The sequence below is a fragment of the Erpetoichthys calabaricus genome, chromosome 18 (assembly GCF_900747795.2).
Source record: "Erpetoichthys calabaricus chromosome 18, fErpCal1.3, whole genome shotgun sequence".
Taxonomy (NCBI): domain Eukaryota; kingdom Metazoa; phylum Chordata; class Cladistia; order Polypteriformes; family Polypteridae; genus Erpetoichthys; species Erpetoichthys calabaricus.
Window position 1 is genome coordinate 37,645,467 of NC_041411.2, and position 20,619 is coordinate 37,666,085.

Below are 20,619 nucleotides of genomic sequence, written 5' to 3' on the forward strand. Positions count from 1 at the left end.
TTGTTGTGTTCTTAGAAAAAACAAAAAATCAACAGTTTTGGAAATGTCTGCTGTGGCAGAATGAGAGCAACAAGAATTTGAATTAAATAACGAGTTTAATTAACAGCAAGAATCAGCTTCTCATTAAGAGATTGGTTGTAGTGAAATTGGCTGGAGTTTGAAATCCCAGTTTAGCTGGTCACCCATTGGCTCGTTTCCCATCTCATTTCTGTTTGGCTGTCATTTAATGAAGAAAAGAATCAATTCAGAGGACGGAATCCTAAAAACAGGACTATTAAAATGAAGGGAAAAGAAGTGAATTAGCAGTGAAAACTGGTCACAGATTAGGAAAAGGGTTAGAATGAAAACCTGCAGCCACTGCGGCCCACCAAGACTGGAGTTCGACACCTCCGCCATAGAGGATTGGAAATTTTAATGTGTTATGCATATCAGCACTTGACGGTCCCACTTTGTGAGATTGTGTGGTCTACCACTTCACGGCTAAGCCATTGTTGCTCTTCAACGCTTCCACTTCGCAGTAACAGTACTTACAGTTGAGCGGGACAGATCTAGCAGAGCAGAAATTTCATGTGGTGGCATTCTCTGACAGGGCCATGTCTTTAAAGCCAGCACAGCCGCCTTCTACTGCCAGTGCTTGCCAAAGGAGATTGCATGCCTATGTGTTTGATTTAATGTGTCTGTTAACAACGTTTATCACTGAAACCCCCTGAACTCAGTAATTTAGAGGGGAGTCCACATACCTGTGGTCATTTAGTGTATCTAATAATTTAACTGAAGAGGAAAGGAGCTCCCTAAGTGTTGCTCTGTACGACATTATGCATATTGTATTTATGTTCTATTAAAAACAACCTTATGGCTGCAAATGCTGCATCTACAGATTAAAATAATTTCAAATTTTACTGCTATTCAGCAAAGCACCATATTGACCTGCCCACCATCATGATCTGTTGCAGCCAAAATATTTAGCTTGAGACTCCAACAGAGATTTTAATTCTCCATCAGGAGTTTCTTTCAGAGGTTTTGGGTTTTAAGAAATATGAACTACAATTTGTCATAGACACTTCTCAAGCAGCAACTAATAAAGGTATATTAACTAATACAATTTTTAGATCACTTCAGTTGAAGTTGGATGTATAGGAAAGCTACTTCAGCCACTACAAGCCTATCTGAGCTTGGTTTTTAACTACAGTTCATGATGTTGTCTAAAACTATTAAAAACATATTTTTTTATCTTCTCTAGTATTACATGAAATTATAGTGTTATTTCTGTTCAGTTTCTGAACATGACTCATTGTTATAAGATTTAAAAATTTGTTCTGTACTTGTAATATTATATTGCACTATTGTATTGAATGGAGATTTGATGTGTACTGTTCTATGTATTGTATTGTATTTCCCCAGTTTTTGACACCCACTGCACACCCAGCCTACCTGGAAAGGGGTCTCTCTCTGCCTTTCCCAAGGTTTCTTTCATTTGTTTTTTCCTCCTGCAAAGGTTTTTTCTTGTCATCTTAGAGAGTCAAGGCTGTCAAAAGACCGGGCCTGTTAAAGCCCCTTGTGGCACTCCTTGTGTGATATTGGGAAATACAAAATTAAATTGTATATCTTTCTCTTTGAAGTAAACAAATAAAAATGAAAAATGCCCCAACATTCAAAACAGTTATCTAAGTCCTTGAAGACACCTGGATATTATGCGATAAGTACATTCTCTACTTCAGTACATGCTGAGCGGTGCTGCACACAATTGGCTAATCAGTCACAAAGCAGACACGTTATATGCAGCCCAAAGCCCTACTTCTTCTCCTGTTTAGCCTTGGCATTTCACAGCAGCACCATCAGCATTCGTAGTTCCACTTTTTCCACCTCAAGCCTCTCAGTCCTTATTCTTAATCTGTTTGAAGGTTTTTATCCTTTGTTTGAATTTTAGGAACCCTTACAGCTTTCCTTTTGGCATTCTTTGATTCTCATCTAAAGTGCTCTCTCGAGGTGATTGCAGTCACTAGCGAATTAGCACAGATGAGAATTTGGGCCTTTCAGTTGGAGATGAGGGTAGAGAATGCCCTTCTCTCTATAGTTTTGAGGAGGCAGCAGCTCATTAAGTATCTCAGGGAATTTTGATACATGAAGAAATATAGAGATGACTCTGAAATTGACCAACTGATTTATGCAATGGCAGCAGTACTCTAGACCTCGTAGTGGACCATGAGGGTGAAGCACTATGTCAGTATTGGATAAGGCTCTAGTTTCATCAGTTGATTTGTGCCAGGACTGTAGAGCCCATTGTTCATAGTAGAGCAAGGTGTTTTGAGGTCTTGCTAGATAATAGAGCTACTGCTGCTCTCCGCCACTTCGTTAAGCTGGAATGAGCATCTAATGAGGATTCAGCCTGAGGCCTTCATGTGGAAGGTGTACTGAGGACACCCCTTTTGAGAAGATTTCTTAAGTGGTCAGGAATTCCTCTTTGGAAATTGAAGACCAGTACAGCAGATGAGGTCTGGTTTACCTTGCCTTACCTGTCAGTATCACCAGCAGAAGCAGCATAAAATATGGGTGAAAAAAGTAAAAATTTTGCTAAACAAGAAAATATGGATTTATAGGTAAGATTTAAAAACTATAAGCTGCATTTGTGCCTATGATTCCTTTATCTATACGATGGTATGTAGATTGTTATTGGGTTGGTGCAGGTTTTTTTAAATAATTAATATAGAAAAATCATTATGATAGTTGGTTTGAGCCTCCATTACTGGCAAGTCTAAAAAATTGCATATTGTAAAGCTTTTGACATTAAAAAGGAACTCAATTTAAACATATGTAAGCAGCACAGGATAGCACAACAGTCCAATGGTATATCTATCTGTTTCGATTACATCATGCTAGCGCTTATGTCCTTCTTTCTTTGGGTGTCTTGTTGCTTTTGTTCATCGGACATTGAAGCCCTCTTATAAGACACTGTGTAATATTATGTCTGCGGGGATGGCAAATGTTTTGTCATGTTTATTATATGCAATAATATAACATAAATTAGATTTGAGAGTTTGACGTTGCATAACATTTCCAAGCCCACTTAATTCAAATCCGGGCATAGGATGATGATAATGAAGACATTATATTTATATTGCATTTTTCTCACTACTCAAAGCACTTTACCTAAAGAATAGGGAGCCACTTCAACCACCACCAATGTGCGGCCTCCACCTGTATGATGTGATGGCAGCCATTTTTGTGCCAGTACACTCTCCACACGTTAGCGATTAGGTAGTGAAGTGGTGTGAGACGTAGTTAGGCAGTTAGGGACAGGGTATGATTAGAGGGCCAGGATGGCCAGGTCATGGTTTATTATTTAGTCTGAACACTGGGAAACATGCTACTCTTTATAAAGAATGCCCAGGGATCTTTAATGACTAGCAGATGGGACAGAACCCATAGCTTCTTACATGAACATATGATTGAGAGCTCCAGTTTGCAGCTTTTAGAACATTTTTCTGAATTAAGGAATGACCACAGTGGAACAGAAATATGTCTTGTTGATTAGAACTCATGAAATGGAACTTTGACGAAGTTGACCATCACTGGCTGTGGTAGCATTGTGGTGCTACTCCTTTTTGTAAAGGGAACCTTAACTTCAGCAGTATTGGATAATATCTAAGTAGGACTGTGTTGGAGAAATACTCTGTAAATAGAGAGTTGAGGTCACCATTACAAAAGTCCTTTACTACAACAAGCCTGAGGGAGCCTGCCATGTGAACAGGTCCACTCAGTATGTGGTTGATTAGAGTTTATTTCATTAATTAAAAAGTGAAATGTGTGTAAACTAATCCAAAATGTAAGATGAACATTAGAACAATCGGAACAATCTAGATGAGAGTAGGTCATTCAGCCCATCAAATCTCACCAGTCCTATCCACTTAATTTTGCTAAAGTAACATCAGTTCTAGTTTTGAAAATCCCTGACCTCCTACTGTCTATCACACTACTTAGTAGCTTATTTTATGTATCTATAGTTCTCTGCATGAAGAAAAACTTTCTAATGTTAGTGTGAAATTTACCTTCAACAAGATTCCAACTTTGTCCCCGTGTTCTTGATGAACTCATTTTAAAATAACAGTCTTGATCCACTGTACTAATTCCCTTCGTTTAAACACTTCAGTCATGTCCCCTCTTAATTCTCTTTTGCTTACATTGAAAAGGCTCTTCTACTTTAACCTTTCCTCATAACTCATTTCCTGCACTCCTGGAATCAGCCTTACGTCTTTAAGCCTGAAGACCAAAATTTTACGCCTTACTCCAGATGAGGTCTAACCAGTGTGCTGTCTCTCTGTCTATCTCTGTATCACATTCTGAATTGTAACAAACAAGTCACCTAAAATTAAACCCAGAAAAGCGTATTGCTTTAGTAGTAAACTAGCAAAATACCCATGCTTCGCAGGGGCGAAGTACTGCTTTAAAATTTTTATTAAGAAGAAAAGTAAACCTTTTTAAACTGAGGGAAAATATACCAATAATTATTTGTTAAGGATCTCTTTGTATACCACATTGTCAGTTTGGCCCTCCGGTTGTAATATGACCAAGCTGTGCGCTGAGCTTACTCTTGAGCATGCAACGTATAGTTGGCCATGTGAAAAGCAATCTTACCTCAAATCAATGCCAACCTTTTTTAGGGTCTGTCCCTGAGACTTATTAATTGTCATTGCGAAGCAGAGCCTTACTGGAAATTGGAGGCGTTTGAATTGAAATGGGTTTCATCGATAACTTCACATCCAGCTTTTGAGAGTTTAAACATTCATAAACATCAAAGTGTCCACTACTCAAATCATCACCTGTGAATCAAAGATGTTTAAGAGGCATTGGCGGTTGTCCAAAGGTGTAAAATATTTGGCCATTTCGGTACACCTTGAAAGCGACAACAGAACAATTCAGCGGTAGCCATCAACTCACATGCAGAACCACAGGTGAAGGGCTTAAGCATTTCACTCTTCTAGTGCTCCTGTGTAGTATAATTATCTCCTGTACCGTCATCAGTCCACACCTTGAACCTGTCCCAGTCATTCAATAAATAAGACACAATGTTCCACCGGATATCAAGAGTGAGACTGATATGGCCGTGCAATATGTAACACAGAGAATGGGAAAGGCAGGCGCCATCTCCGGGCATGGAAACCACTCGGTAAGTGACAGTTCTTTGATCGATGGTGATCACCTCGATAGACATGTTAATGGGGGTACGGTTGGAACGATAAAGGAAATGGGTACCTGAACAATGTAAACTAAGTCTAAAATACCTACACAATAACTTTAATCATCATAAACGAACAATAAAACAGCGGAGAAGCCGTGGATTAAATAAAAAGGCTGCAGTTATCAGCAGGGAGACGTGAATACCGTGGCGAAGCAAGGAAGGGAATGAAGAGACCAGAGCGACGGACGGCCTTATATAGGCAGGCAGCCAACTGCGTGGGGATGGGGGACCCAACGCCGCCTCACACGGCGACTGAGCTGCAGGCTATGGACGTATATATATGTACGCAAGTAGGATTCAGTTAGCGTACCGCGTACCAAATTTCTTGAAGATGGGCCCATAAGTAACAAATACCGTTGGAAAGTTCAATATGGCGGCCGACAGTGGTGTCATACCACCGAAATAAGTATTTACATCGGTTTCGGTTAGCGCAGGGAAGCCGCCTAACAAATTTTGTGAAGATCAGGCCATAAATAAGAAAGTTTAAAATGGCGGATGCTGTTGACCATTATGACCGTTATGTGTAGAATTTCGAAATGAAACCTGCTTAACTTTTGTGAGTAAGCTGTAAGGAATGAGCCTGCCAAATTTCAGCCTTCTACCTAAACGGGAAGTTGGAGAATTAGTGATGAGTGAGTCAGTGAGGGCTTTGCCTTTTATTAGTATAGATAAATGGGTTCTAATTAAAAATTTGGTTAAATTAAAAACCTGCAACTACTTTGGGCCTCAAGGACCAGAGTGGAGTAGCCCTGCTTTTTACCATCACAAAAGATGCAGAGCGTCTCAAAATGACAGCACCCATACAAAAAAACAAAATGGTGCAGTGGGAGAACATAAATACTTTTAAGCCCTAGTAAAAAAACACCCTGAAATGAAGACTAAATGTTACCATTACTGTATATGATTTTTGAAGTATTTTTAGAGACCAAGGAATAGCTATGAAAATTAAAAGCCAGATTATGACAATATACAATGCATTCAGTAAGTATTTATGTTGTGGGCTTTGCTAAAACAATTTAAATTATTTCCTTCATTAAGCAACACTTAATATCCCAGAATGACACATCAGAAAGGATTTTACATATTTTTGCAAATTCATTAAAAATACAAAAAACTGAAATATCACATTGACATAAGTACACAAGAGTAGCATCCCCACAACATGATGCCGCCACTACCACCACACTTCAATCAAATCAATCAAAATCTTTGTCATTGTAGTAATGTGTGTGTGGATGGAGTGTTTTCGATAATGTGCACTGTTTGAACACAGTGTACTAAGACTGATGACCAAAAATCTCAATTTCAGTCCCCTCAGACAACAGATCCTCCTTCCATCTGACTTCAGAGCCTCCCATGTACCTTCTGAATAACTCTAGCTGAGATCTCATGTGCGCTTTTTCCCTTGGCCACTCTTCTATAAACTTGTGACTGGTGAAGCACAATCGGGTAACAGTTTTTCTATGCGCTATGTCTCTCCCTTCTTTGTCACTGTAGAGTTTTCACAGGTCTCTTGGTGGCCTCTGTCACTAGTCATCGTCATCTTGTATCGTCATTCAGTAATTGTGGATGACCTACTCTAGACACATTTACAGCTCTCGTATATTCTTTCCACTTAGCGATTTGATGTAACTGGACTCCAAGGGATATTCAGTGACTTGGAGATTTTCTTGCCTCCATCTCCTGACGTGTGCTTTTCAATCACCTTTCCATGGAGTTGCTTGTTCTTTTGTCTTAGATATGTAGGTTAGGCCACCATACTGACTCACTATAAGCTGAACCTTCTAGATGAGGTGCATTTACACCATAATTAATGGAAACCCCAGGCAGGTGATTTCCATTAAACTCATTTTGTGACTCCTAAATCCAATTGGCTGCACCAGTTATGATTCATGTGTGACATATTATGGCTCAAGGATATATATATATATATATACTAAATAATTACTGGGTTATGAATATGTGTGCTTTCAATTATTTTATGTTTTATGTTAGTAATTAATTTAGAACACTTTGCAGAGGTCTGTTTTCAGTTTTATATTAAAGAATGTTTTCTGTTGATCAGTGATAAAAAGAAGCCAAATTAAATCCACTGAGATTCAGTGTTTTATAACAATAAATGGAGGAAATGTCCAATGGGGTGACTATTTTTTATAGGCAATGTATATAGTGTATTTTTTATTTTTTTTATTTTTATTCCAAATTATTCAATTTCAAATCAGGATGTATATGACTGGATGTCTTTACAGGTCATACTACATTGAAAGTTCAGAACCTTTTAAGCAGCCATTGTAAAAATGTATAACAATTCTGAATTAGCAGTTGGCTGTTGCTCAAAGGTAAAAGAATTTCAGTAACTTGTCTAAATTTTTTGGAAACTTTGTCATTATTTGCATAATGCAATTATGTCTTACATGTATGGACACTATTAGTGATAAAGAAAGTGCAAGGCCCTGGGTTATCCATTAATGCCATCAATCCATGTTGCAGCCTGTTTTTTCTAAAGATGCCAGCTCTCTGCCCCCACACTACCAGGCACTAGGCAGCAACCAACTTCAGATTGGAAACCAGTCCATCATAAGACCTGCTCTCATTCAGTCACATTTGGTCAATTTATAGTCAAATGAGGGGAAAAAATCATCCTCAGAAAAATGAACATACAGTTATTACTGGTGAATACAAACTGTCTGGCTCAGAGTAACAAGTCCAACTATGTGCCTCCTGAGTCAGTTTCTTTATGTGAATGTGTATGAACTTTCTGCTCTGCAGCACATTTATTGTAATAGAATGCAGGAAAGCAGCCATTTTGCAGCCTGCTTATAATTGTTTTTTAAATTGCCAAGCACCAGCAGCACCTCAGTAATCGGGGCTAATTAGGGTCAGACTGAACCTGAAGAGACAGAGCGACAAAGATGTATTTTTCAAAAGGAACAGCAGATGTCCAAGAGATGACTTGCAGTGAGGAGGTGAAGAGCCTTTTGGTTTAAGTGGCCTATGGATTAATGAGAACATGTCTACATTTCAGGACCTTCTAACCATGAAAGAAAGGGTATCGGCAAGAACACTAAATGAGATTATTATGTTGATTAGGGGCCTGGGGGTTTTAACATGGCAGCTGAAAATATCAGGAATAGATGGACCTCTGGTGTCCCTCTGAATAAAGGATTTAGTGAAGTAGGTGGCACTCCACTGTGAAATAGATACCATCAACAAACCATTCAGTCACTTTTTAGGTTAGAGTGCCAATAACAGCATTGACCATCACAAAGGTACTTTGCTGTGCTAATAAGAAAAGGATTCAGTATTGGGTTTAACAATTTAAGAAAAGAAAGAATAAAATAACAAATACAAGCTGATAAACGTTTCGGCAACAGGTCTGGCGTTTTTTCACCTTATGCAATTCGTCTCTAATGGTTTAAAGCTGGTGTGTGAGGCTGCATTAAATAATAGCAGGGTCATGCAGTACAACATCTGCAAGATCAGTCCCTATCTGACAGAGTAGGCCACACAACGTCTGGTCCAGGCATTGGTCTTGTCGCGTCTGGACTACTACAACTCACTCCTGGCAGGAGTACCTGCATGTCCTAGCAAGCCACTGCAGAATGCAATGGCCTGTCTTGTATTCATCCAACCAAGACAGGCACATGTCACTCCTCTCTTCAGGTCGCTACATTGGCTACCTGTAGCAGCACACGTTACGTTCAAATCCCTGATGCTTGTTAACAGAATAGTCAATGGGTCAGCACCTGTGTACAGTATATGGAGACACTGATGAAGTGCTGTATGGCCACTCAGGTCTGCCAGGACACAGCGTCTGGTGATGCCGCCTCTGCGTGGTATCAGGTCTCAATCCAGAGTCTGTTCCTGTGTAGTTCCTAGTTGGTGGAATGAACTACCCGCCTCCATCCGTACTACTGACTACCTCAATGTATTTAAGAGGCAATTGAAGACCCATCTGTGCTGTGAATATCTGTCAAATTGAATAGAAATGAAAAAGAAATAAACTTTGCTCAGTGATCTTTTACATTGCTGGTTAATTTGTTGTTTGAGTTTAATTGCTGTATCGATTGTAAATTATTAGTTAATGCATCTCTTCACTTGTTGCAATCAACTTTAGTTACCTGTTCTATTAAATTTGCTGAACAAGCAGGCCCCAGCCTAATGTTACTCTATTCTGTTTACCTCTTTTGCAAGTCGATTTGGATTAAAGCAAGTAAATGTAAATGTAGCCTTCTGAATATCTTTGATTAAGCATTGTGGGTTATGATGCGATAAGTGTGTTAAAACATGAAGCTCAGCTTTTCAGCAGTTCTTGCACATTGTGTCTTGGGCTCCTGTAAAATTGTTCAGCAACATTATGAACTTTCTGAGCAGGTAATGGAGACACACGTAGACCTTCTGGTATCTGCTAATATAGGAGGAGAAGTATAGGAACCTAATCAAAGACTTTGTTAAATGGCGCGACTCAAACCACCTACAACTGAACACCAGCAAAACCAAGGAGCTGGTGGTGGATTTTAGGAGGACCAGGCCCCTCATGGACCCCGTGATCATCAGAGGTGACTGTGTGCAGAGGGTGCAGACCTATAAATACCTGGGAGTGCAGCTGGATGATAAATTGGACTGGACTGCCAATACTGATGCTCTGTGCAAGAGAGGACAGAGATGACTATACTTCCGTAGAAGGCTGGAGTCTTTCAACATCTGCAATAAGATGCTGCAGATGTTCTATCAGACGGTTGTGGCGAGTACCCTCTTCTACGCGGTGGTGTGCTGGGGTGGCAGCATAAAGAAGAAGGACGCCTCACGCCTGGACGAACTGGTGAGGAAGGCAGGCTCTATTGTAGGCACGGAACTGGACAGTTTGACATCTGTGGCAGAGCGACGGGCGCTGAGCAGGCTCCTATCAATTATGGAGCATCCACTAAATAGTGTCATCTCCAGACAGAGGAGCAGCTTCAGCGACAGACTGCTGTCACTGTCCTGCTCCACTGACAGACTGAGGAGATTGTTCCTCCCCCACACCATTCGACTCTTCAATTCCACCCGGGTGGGGTAAACGTTAACATTATACAAAGTTATTGTCTGTTATACCTGCATTGTTATCACTCTTTAATATTGTTAATTTCAGTATGCTGCTGCTGGAGTATGGGAATTTCCCCATGGGATTTATAAAGTCTATCTATCTATCTATCTATCTATCTATCTATCTATCTATCTATCTATCTATCTATCTATCTATCTATCTATCTATCTATCTATCTATCTATCTATCTATCTATCTATCTATCTATCTATCTATCTATCTATCTATCTATCTATCTATCTATCTATCTATCTATCTATCTATCTGTCTGTCTGTCTGTCTGTCTGTCTGTCTGTCTGTCTGTCTGTCTGACACTGGAAGATGATGTTGTATGAAAAAACTGATCTGTACATTGCATCGTGAAACTATGGATATCTGACTGTGCTTCTATATTGACAGAAGAATTTAGGGGTGTCACCATAGTGGAGCTAATAAAGAAGGAAGGCAGCACCCTGGGGTTGACCATTTCTGGAGGCACAGATAAAGATGGCAAGCCACGAGTGTCCAACCTGCGATCTGGTGGTCTGGCGGCAAGGTAAGAGTATAGAAGTCATGTATATTTCTATGGATTCTCTTTTGTTCGTGTGTGTGTGATTAAATATAGCTTAAATTGTCTTCAACTAAAAAAAGCTGGGTTAGTTCCACATTCGTATTTTTGAAACTGCAAACTAGGCTGCTAATCCTTATTGTTATTTCATTGGCTTTATCGAATAGACTGGGATTAGTTGGGGGCCTAATTAGCTCCCTAGTGTTCCCTCTTGGCTAATTGAGTCTGTTCAATTTGCACTTTCCACTATTTTGTTTCCAGCCTTTAATAAGTTTAATTTTTCTTTCATGCTCTTTTGTTTTTTTTCCATAAAAGCTTTTCTATGAATTTCTTTCATGGACTGCCTAATGCTCTCTTGCTGTCTAAGATAGGGAAAAAGTGTATGTAATAAACTAAATATTTATTTGGAATTAAATGTCATCTTTTAATTTATCCCTTGTGAAACATGAGAACACAGTATACACACTTTTGGCCGATTGTGCTAATGCACTTAATAAGCTAAGATCAGAAGCTTAAGTTGACACATTTCTGTCATAAATCACAAGAGCCTGTATGTACAGTATATATGCTAAGGGAATTTTTTTTTTACTGCCAATTTTGTTCTTCCTTAAAGTTAAGTAAACATTATAAATGATCGTGAAGTTGTGCAACATGGCACAACACGTCTGTCTCACAGATCTAATGTTCTGGTTTTGAATTCCTCAACTGGATTTCACGGGATGGGATTTTCTTTACTATTCCTTCTGTATCCCCCAAAGATGTGCAGGTTAGTTTAGTTGTCAGTTTAAAATGGACGCTGTGAGAGTGATGGTACATACAGTAAGACTGAGTGGACCGGGTATGGCTTCTTGATTTTTGCCCAGCACTGCTGAGATGAGTCCCGCTACCCCTTGACCCACAATTGGACTAAATGGGTTTGGGAGTTGTATGTTATGAAGCTTGTATTTGCAGCATCATCACTGTACAGTGGTGTGAAAAACTATTTGCCCCCTTCCTGATTTCTTATTCTTTTGCATGTTTGTCACACAAAATGTTTTTGATCATCAAACACATTTAACCATTAGTCAAATATAACACAAGTAAACACAAAATGCAGTTTGTAAATGGTGTTTTTTATTATTTAGGGAGAAAAAAAATCCAAACCTACATGGCCCTGTGTGAAAAAGTAATTGCCCCCTGAACCTAATAACTGGTTGGGCCACCCTTAGCAGCAATAACTGCAATCAAGCGTTTGCGATAACTTGCAATGAGTCTTTTACAGTGCTCTGGAGGAATTTTGGCCCACTCATCTTTGCAAAATTGTTGTAATTCAGCTTTATTTGAGGGTTTTCTAGCATGAACCGCCTTTCTAAGGTCATGCCATAGCATCTCAATTGGATTCAGGTCAGGACTTTGACTAGGCCACTCCAAAGTCTTCATTTTGTTTTTCTTCAGCCATTCAGAGGTGGATTTGCTGGTGTGTTTTGGATCATTGTCCTGTTGCAGCACCCAAGATCGCTTCAGCTTGAGTTGACGAACAGATGGCCGGACATTCTCCTTCAGGATTTTTTGGTAGACAGTAGAATTCATGGTTCCATCTATCACAGCAAGCCTTCCAGGTCCTGAAGCAGCAAAACAACCCCAGACCATCACACTACCACCACCATATTTTACTGTTGGTATGATGTTCTTTTTCTGAAATGCTGTGTTCCTTTTACGCCAGATGTAACGGGACATTTGCCTTCCAAAAAGTTCAACTTTTGTCTCATCAGTCCACAAGGTATTTTCCCAAAAGTCTTGGCAATCATTGAGATGTTTCTTAGCAAAATTGAGACGAGCCCTAATGTTCTTTTTGCTTAACAGTGGTTTGCGTCTTGGAAATCTGCCATGCAGGCCGTTTTTGCCCAGTCTCTTTCTTATGGTGGAGTCGTGAACACTGACCTTAATTGAGGCAAGTGAGGCCTGCAGTTCTTTAGACGTTGTCCTGGGGTCTTTTGTGACCTCTCGGATGAGTCGTCTCTGCGCTCTTGGGGTAATTTTGGTCGGCCGGCCACTCCTGGGAAGGTTCACCACTGTTCCATGTTTTTGCCATTTGTGGATAATGGCTCTCACTGTGGTTCGCTGGAGTCCCAAAGCTTTAGAAATGGCTTTATAACCTTTACCAGACTGATAGATCTCAATTACTTCTGTTCTCATTTGTTCCTGAATTTCTTTGGATCTTGGCATGATGTCTAGCTTTTGAGGTGCTTTTGGTCTACTTCTCTGTGTCAGGCAGCTCCTATTTAAGTGATTTCTTGATTGAAACAGGTGTGGCAGTAATCAGGCCTGGGGGTGGCTACGGAAATTGAACTCAGGTGTGATACACCACAGTTAGGTTATTTTTTTAACAAGGGGGCAATTACTTTTTCACACAGGGCCATGTAGGTTTGGATTTTTTTTCTCCCTAAATAATAAAAACCATCATTTAAAAACTGCATTTTGTGTTTACTTGTGTTATATTTGACTAATGGTTAAATGTGTTTGATGATCAGAAACATTTTGTGTGACAAACATGCAAAAGAATAAGAAATCAGGAAGGGGGCAAATAGTTTTTCACACCACTGTATATGCTTAATCATATTTCTTTACAAATTTGTTTTTAAATAGAAGTCTGCTCTGTAATAAAGACTGACCTCTGTAATTGTCATGGCATGTGTGCAATTTATTTATTTATTTATTTTTTCCCTTAAAAGTAAAATGTTGGCATGAAGTACTGAGGTTTATGGATGTGGCCAAGGTAGTCCAGCCACTATATAAAAGTTAACGTTCTTACAGTCTTTGTACGTTTTTCTAGGTACTAAGCAGGTGCAAAGCTCCTTATTGCCAAAAAAGAAGCTTATTTGAAATGTATACATTTTTGAAATGTATTTAAAAACTGCATTTTTAAGTGAAAATACAGTAGTGAGGACATAGCATGATTTTAATTTTTCTTTACGCCATCGCCTTCTCATTTATGACAAGTTGGCACATCGACTGATGCCAATGACATTGCCTGATTTTCAGCTGATTGTAAAGCATGGGTCATTTTAAATGTTTATACAGAATGGACAAGTGTACAAAAAGTGAACAAGCCAAACAAAATCAAACTTAGGAGGTATCGAAATTATGCTCCTCAATAGATGAACAGTACACAGTTTCAAAATTGCAGTAGAATCTCCTCGATCAAATTCATGACTGATTAAAACTATTTTTTTTTATTGTGGTATGAGTTTGCACAGCTATTTTAGAGATTATGTTCCTGCACCCCCTGCACATTTAGGCTTTCATTTTTTGTGGTTTCTCTATCTGGTTTCGTGATTACAGCATTTGAACTTAATGGTCCTGAAAGCGTCCCTCAGAAAACGTTGCATTCTGTTGCATGAAATTCCATCCATTTTGTGCTCTGGTATGCAAAATTATATCCATTTTGCCGAAAGGAGTTTACTTGCTTGTGAAGTTGCTGTTTCATTTGGCTCATATCAATGTCCGCTTTATTTGGCAAGCCAAGCACTATCCTCAGCAAGTTCTCCAGATACACGATTGAGAGTATCCTCCCCTACTCCATCACACTCTAGTTTGAGAACAGTACAGCCACAGGACCACGAGGCTCTACAGCGGGTGATAAAATCGGCGCAAAATATCATTGGAAGAGCACTCCCTGCGCAAGACGACACCAATAACACCAGAGTTCTCAACAATAACAACAATATTTATTTATATAGCACATTTTCATACAAATAATGTAGCTCAAAGTGCTTTACGTGAGTAAGAATTAAAATAAGACAATACTAATTAACATCGAATAAGAGTAAGGTCTGATGGCCAGGGAGGACAGAAAAAACAAAAAATTTCCGACGGCTGGAGAAAAAAAAAAAATCTGCAGGGGTACCAGACCATGAGACCACCCAGCCCCCTCTGGGCATTCTACCTAACATAAATGAACAGTCCTCAGTTCTCAGGAGGGCCCATAACATTATTAAGGACGCAGTCCACCCACAACATGAACTGTTCATACTGCTACCATCAGGGAGACACCATGTGTCTTGTTATGGAGATTGTCTGCTCTTTGTGGAATTTTCAAGTTTTTCCCGCTATTAACCTTGTAGATGAAAATTTTGTGACTGCTTCTTGCTTTTCTAATGAGCCTCCAATGAGCATGACCATTCAATGAAGTCTCGGCTTATGAATGGTGTCAATACCGTCGCTGAGCTATTTAAATGCACATGGCGACTGTCACTGTTTTCTAAAATGGAGATCATTTTCAGATTCTGCCGTTCTGCGTCTCCTTTATTTGCTCCACTTGGGCATCATTGATGTAAAGAAAACTTTTGTTTCAGTGTATCTGCAGGTTAATTACCATTAATAGTTCAGATTTTAGTCAGTCAGTCAATGTCCAACCCGCTATATATTAACACAGGGTCACATGGGTCTGCTGGAACCAATCGCAGCAAGCATGGCAGGAACAAAGCCTGGACAGGGTGCCAACCCACCGCAGGGCACACACACACACACACTAGGGACAATTTAGAATCGCCAATGCACCTAACCTGCATGTCTTTGGACTGTGGGAGGAAACCAGAACACCCGGAGAAAACCCATGGGGAGAACATGCAAACTCCATGCAGGGAGGGCCCAGGAAGCAAACCCAGGTCTCCTTACTGCTTACTTACAGCGTTACCACTGCGCCACCATGCCGCCCCAGTTCAAATTCTAACAATGCATATTTCTCTTTTAGAAGATAAACTGTATACAATGCTCGTCTTTTCTTGTTTTCATTTATGACTTTGATTTACATGCTTTTCCACTGTCTCAAAATATCCATTTATCTTTTTAGATCCATAACAGTTGCTGCAGTTGACTGTGGTTTTCTATATTTCCAGCCAAGTTCTTATGCTCCTCTACCTGCCAGAGTGCCACCTAACAATAAGGCATTGGAGCTTATAGGTCTTTTGTATTTGGCAATGGGAAATTGTTGGTTTAGTTGAGGATATACAAACACAGTTGGCTTCCTACTTTAGCTGCTCTTTCTAGTATGCATCCTGGATATCTTGGCCAGCTGCAACATGTTACTGGAGCTCAGTTTTCATAAATATTATGTAAACATGTGTGTGTGTGTGTGTGTGTGTGTGTGTGTGTGTGTGTATGGGTGGGTGTATATCTATATGTATCTATATTTATATATCCACACTAGTAGTAATTGGGGCTTCAAGACATTTTTTCTTGTTGAATGGATAACACAGTTATGACAGTATTTATAGAAGCAGAAACACATTAAACAATACTCATTATGTACATACAAACTACAATGCTAATTTTAAATGATCAACTAGATTATTATGCAGGAGGAATTCAAACATGTGAACTAATGATGAAGATTCTAGGATAATAAAGAAAGGCAATGGTTCTGATTTCCTAAGAGACATTGGCAAAGTAAACAGTTTAAATTATAGAATGCAAAAGACAGCAAAGGCAATATGAAAGGAAGATGTTATGCTTCCAGACAATGAAATAATGCAAAATAAATGCACATCTTAACAGTAAAGAAACATAGTAACGCTGTTTTTTTTATTAGAATAATGAAGTAAAATATTTAGTCTGTCATTATTTTATAGTCATTAACAATGACTTTTTGATTATGTTGTATTGATAATTCTCATGCATTTATGTTTCCATAAACAAGATAAACAAAATAATTAAAAAGAATACAGATGGGACATGAACTGTAATGCTGCCAAGTTGCAATCTGAAATGCTACCATATGTGTTATTCTGAAACTGTCAGTGAAATGATAATTTTAAATTAAGAATAACCGAGATCACTGTACAAATGTCTCCAAGATGGACACCCATTATTACAACAACCTTGAGGGAGCCTGCCATGTGCATGGGTCAGTTCAGCATTACAAGACTAGAGAATATAACTAAGCAACAATCTTAAACAAATTTGGTTCATAGGCATAACTGAGCTAAGGAGCACATCAGCTTGCACCAATCAGCATACAGATAAATAGTATAATCTTTACCCCACACGTATCTTTGTATATCTAAAGGTCTCAGAATAGAAATGAAAATCTTTGTCAAATATCTGATGACTAATTTTAACTTTAGCTGTAGTATTATAGATGTGATATGGACTCGCCTCCTTGGTGGTGCACTGGGTAGTGTTGGTACAGACTGTCTTAGTTAAACAGGCAGTCACAGATTCATGCAGAATGTTTTTCCCCAAACGTCACCATAGGCTGCCATTAAGAACACTTTTTCCAATTCTTAAATGTGAAATGTCAAAGTGTTACTTAATTTTTATTGTTTATTTTTAAAAATTAACTTAATTTCCTGTTCAGGCTGGATTTTTCTGGAACCCAGGCCATGAAATTTATGTATTAGGGAAAGTGTTATTCCTTGGATGTTTGCAAATTGCCCCGAATTTCCTGCCAGTCACTAAGTCACTCAGGGGTATATCGTTTTTTTATATACTGTATATATTTACAAGGGTATGGTTTTTAGTATCAGAACCGAGTAATCAAAATTGCCAAAAACTACTATAGAAGGAAAACCTTTTTTACATTAGGCATAAATAGCATATTAGTATAAATAGCCATAAAAGTAATTAACAGCTTCTGAAACATTAGATTATTAGCATAAATAGCCATAAAAGTAATTAAAAGCTTCTGGAAAAATTAGATTAAGCATAAATTAGAATGTTAAACAAATAAGATAGGTCAAGCAAATGGTTAACTAAAATACCAGTCATATTGCATTATTTTTTAAGCTTGAAGGAAAGTTACCAGTATTAAGAAAGCAAGAATAGAACAGGACAAGAACAACGCACAGAAACTACCCGAGGACAGAAGAAGGGGAGACCAGGACACCTGTGTTCGAAAGTCAGAAAGCTGAGAAACGATATCAGTAAAAAAATAGGCCCTGGTAGGCACGTAAGAAGCCAGCTGGAACAGTGAGTCAGCAGAAACAGCAAAAGGAAGATGATGTAATGTATGGAAAGTAAAATTAGTGTATTCCTGTATTAGCATAAATAAATATAGACAAATATATAAGCATTAACCTTAGTGTAGATGCAAATGCAAGTCAGTATTGCCAAGTAGATGATTAAATAAAAGCACATGCCATATTTCCTTTTAGATTAAAGCTTAGCGTTGAGCCAAGTATAAACTAGCATGCCAGCCAAGAAAGGAAATGATAAAAGGAAGCCCAAAAATGGACTTCTGCTCAGCCAAGGCCAATAAAAATGAGCAAAACAGAAACTAAAGATGAATAATAGACCGTAGAAATACCGAGGGCCCAGCTGCAGGAAAGTCGGGAGATAATAATGGTTCCCATGGGAACTCAAGGTATCGGCCAGACAGGAGTAGAGAGGACTCAGAGAAAAAGAGCAAATGAGCTAATTTGAGCGAGGTCGGAGTGATAAGAAGTGACTATATAAGTTTGGAGTTTTGAACTGTTCGGGGCTCAGCTCAATTTGGCCGTATTGGGTTGAGTCCGTGTTATTATTATGGTTATTTTATTGCAATAAAACTATAGACTCTGTTTGCCAATCCTGTGTCCTAATATCCTTCATTTCAGGTAAAAAGCCTTCTAGTGATAATTTTTCGCCACGACACTACACAATCAAAGACTGAATTATTTAAACCTAGAGAGCAATACTCCATTGGAGGTTTATTATCACGTAGTTCAGCAGTCTCCTTCACATGCTACAGTCAATAATATCATAACTGAGTTTGTAGTTTTCAGCATCCATGTTTGTTTCTTTCTCAACAAACTACTGTATACTTGTGTATATTGACACGATGCATGATTGAATGTTTATATATGTGCATATGCTTACAATTATTTACTCTTAACAGATTAGCTTTGTTGGATATTTTCAAAAAAGTATTCATTTTGTGGAGAATCTTAGAAATGATTTGTATCACCAAAGTGCTCTTATATTTAACAAATATGAAAGGGCATTCTAAGGCATGATAGTTATGAAACCAACTTGAATATCTGAATCTAACAACAGTTAAAATCCCTAAACGTTCAACTGTTCTATGCTTCCTACTAACTCACTTCACTTGCCAATTTTACAGTAATAACGCAAAAGAATAAGTGTGACACGTAATGACCGTTTCAGTCAGGTATCTGCAGTTTAACAATGTTTAATGTACTATGCATCTACCCAGTCCCACCTGGCTTGTTTCTCACCATGCTCACCCTGTGTATATTCAATATTATATTCAATCTCTTTTTAATTTCTGTTGCAGGAGTGATCAACTAAATGTAGGAGACTACATTAAATCTGTGAATGGCATCAATTTGACCAAGCTGAGGCATGATGAGATTATTAGTCTCCTGAAGAATGTGGGCGAGCGTGTGGTCCTGGAAGTAGAATATGAACTTCCTCCTGCTGGTATGAAGTCAGTTGTTTACTAGATATGTGAATTATGTTGTACTTTGTCTTCAACGTGGCAAACAGAGTGACCTATTTCGAAATCAATTAGGCTTTTCTGTCTTGCAATTAGTGACGAGTGGAACAGGAAGTTTTGATTCGCATGCAGTTTTACTAAACTCACACTAAAATTCATTTAGCTTGCAGTTTGACAACAGTGAAATGTGAAAATCACTAAAAGTTTTTTTTTTAAAGGTAAAGTATTGAAAACGAGGAGTATTGCTTCCTAAAATCTTGTTTATGCTTCCATATTTACCTAGTTTTTTTTCTGTAGCTGTGTAATCCATACCACACCCGTAAAATTTCATTTCTCTCTCTTGTTTATGTCTTCACAAAGGACTGTACAATTTATTTCATTTTTTTACGTGACCTTCTGCATATCTTCCATATGAAGATCTACCCAGATGCAACATTGTGTACATTACTCTCTACAGTAAAACTTGCCATACAGCAAGTATCTGCTGCCAGTCTCCACCCTTATTAACTATTAATCACTTTATCCTAAGTGAGAATATGCACATTTCTGGCGATTTTTTTTTTTTTGCCCCCCAACTAAAGAGGCCATTTAAAACTCTGAATGACAGAATATGGAATTAATGTATGAAAACGCTTCCACAAAGGAACTAAACCCTTTCTTCTTGTGTAAATTTTTTTGGGAGCAAAACACATTTTTTTGTCATGTGAAACACTGAGTTTTGCTGAAAATCATTTCATTTATCACAACTGAATGTACCTTATCAGAGCAAGCCAGGGGAGTTCACCCAGTAGGAACAAAGCAAACATCTGTTGACTTTCAGGATAACTGCTGTTAAACCTGACTAATGTCATCCTTTAGACAACATCAGAAATGCTTATTCCATTTCATGGTCACTGGGATGTCTAAATGCTATTCTGAAAGCAGCAAGCAGGAATTCATTCCAGGGCACACTTAAACACTCAGTCATTTTCAGTTCCCCATTCAGCCTAAGATGAAGGTGTTCAGAATGTGGGGTAAAAAGATGAATGCCCAGAGAAAGAGAGGCCGCCTCACTCCATTTGGGGAGCCGGAGTCGGCAGGCGGAGGACAGAGCTTGATATGGGAGGAGTGGAGGCAGCAGAAGTAAGTCTGAAGAGAAAGAGATTGAATTAAGGGTGAATTGGGCACTGTATTGTGTGAGCATTGCGTTGCCAACAAATTAAAACGTGTGTGTTTTGGGACATTCTGTGTGTGCCTGTTTGTGTTCGGGTTCAAAGTCCACTATATATATATATATATATATATATATATATATATATATATAATATTCATTGCACTCGTGTCTGAGTCTCGAC

The 20,619-nt window shown here is 38.7% G+C and overlaps 1 protein-coding gene across 8 annotated transcripts in view; it reads left to right on the top strand.

Moving 5' to 3' along the window:
* grip2b (glutamate receptor interacting protein 2b) overlaps window positions 1–20,619 on the top strand; it is a 458,459-nt gene that overhangs the window by 320,745 nt on the left and 117,095 nt on the right. For 6 of the 8 annotated variants that reach the window (XM_051921295.1, XM_051921294.1, XM_051921289.1 and 3 more), the window contains exons 3-4: window positions 10,722–10,857; window positions 19,124–19,269. In XM_051921295.1, the coding sequence (XP_051777255.1) occupies window positions 10,722–10,857; window positions 19,124–19,269 (282 nt within the window). The remainder of the gene's footprint in view (window positions 1–10,721; window positions 10,858–19,123; window positions 19,270–20,619) is intronic. The other 2 variants (XM_051921290.1, XM_051921292.1) reach the window with 1 other exon arrangement.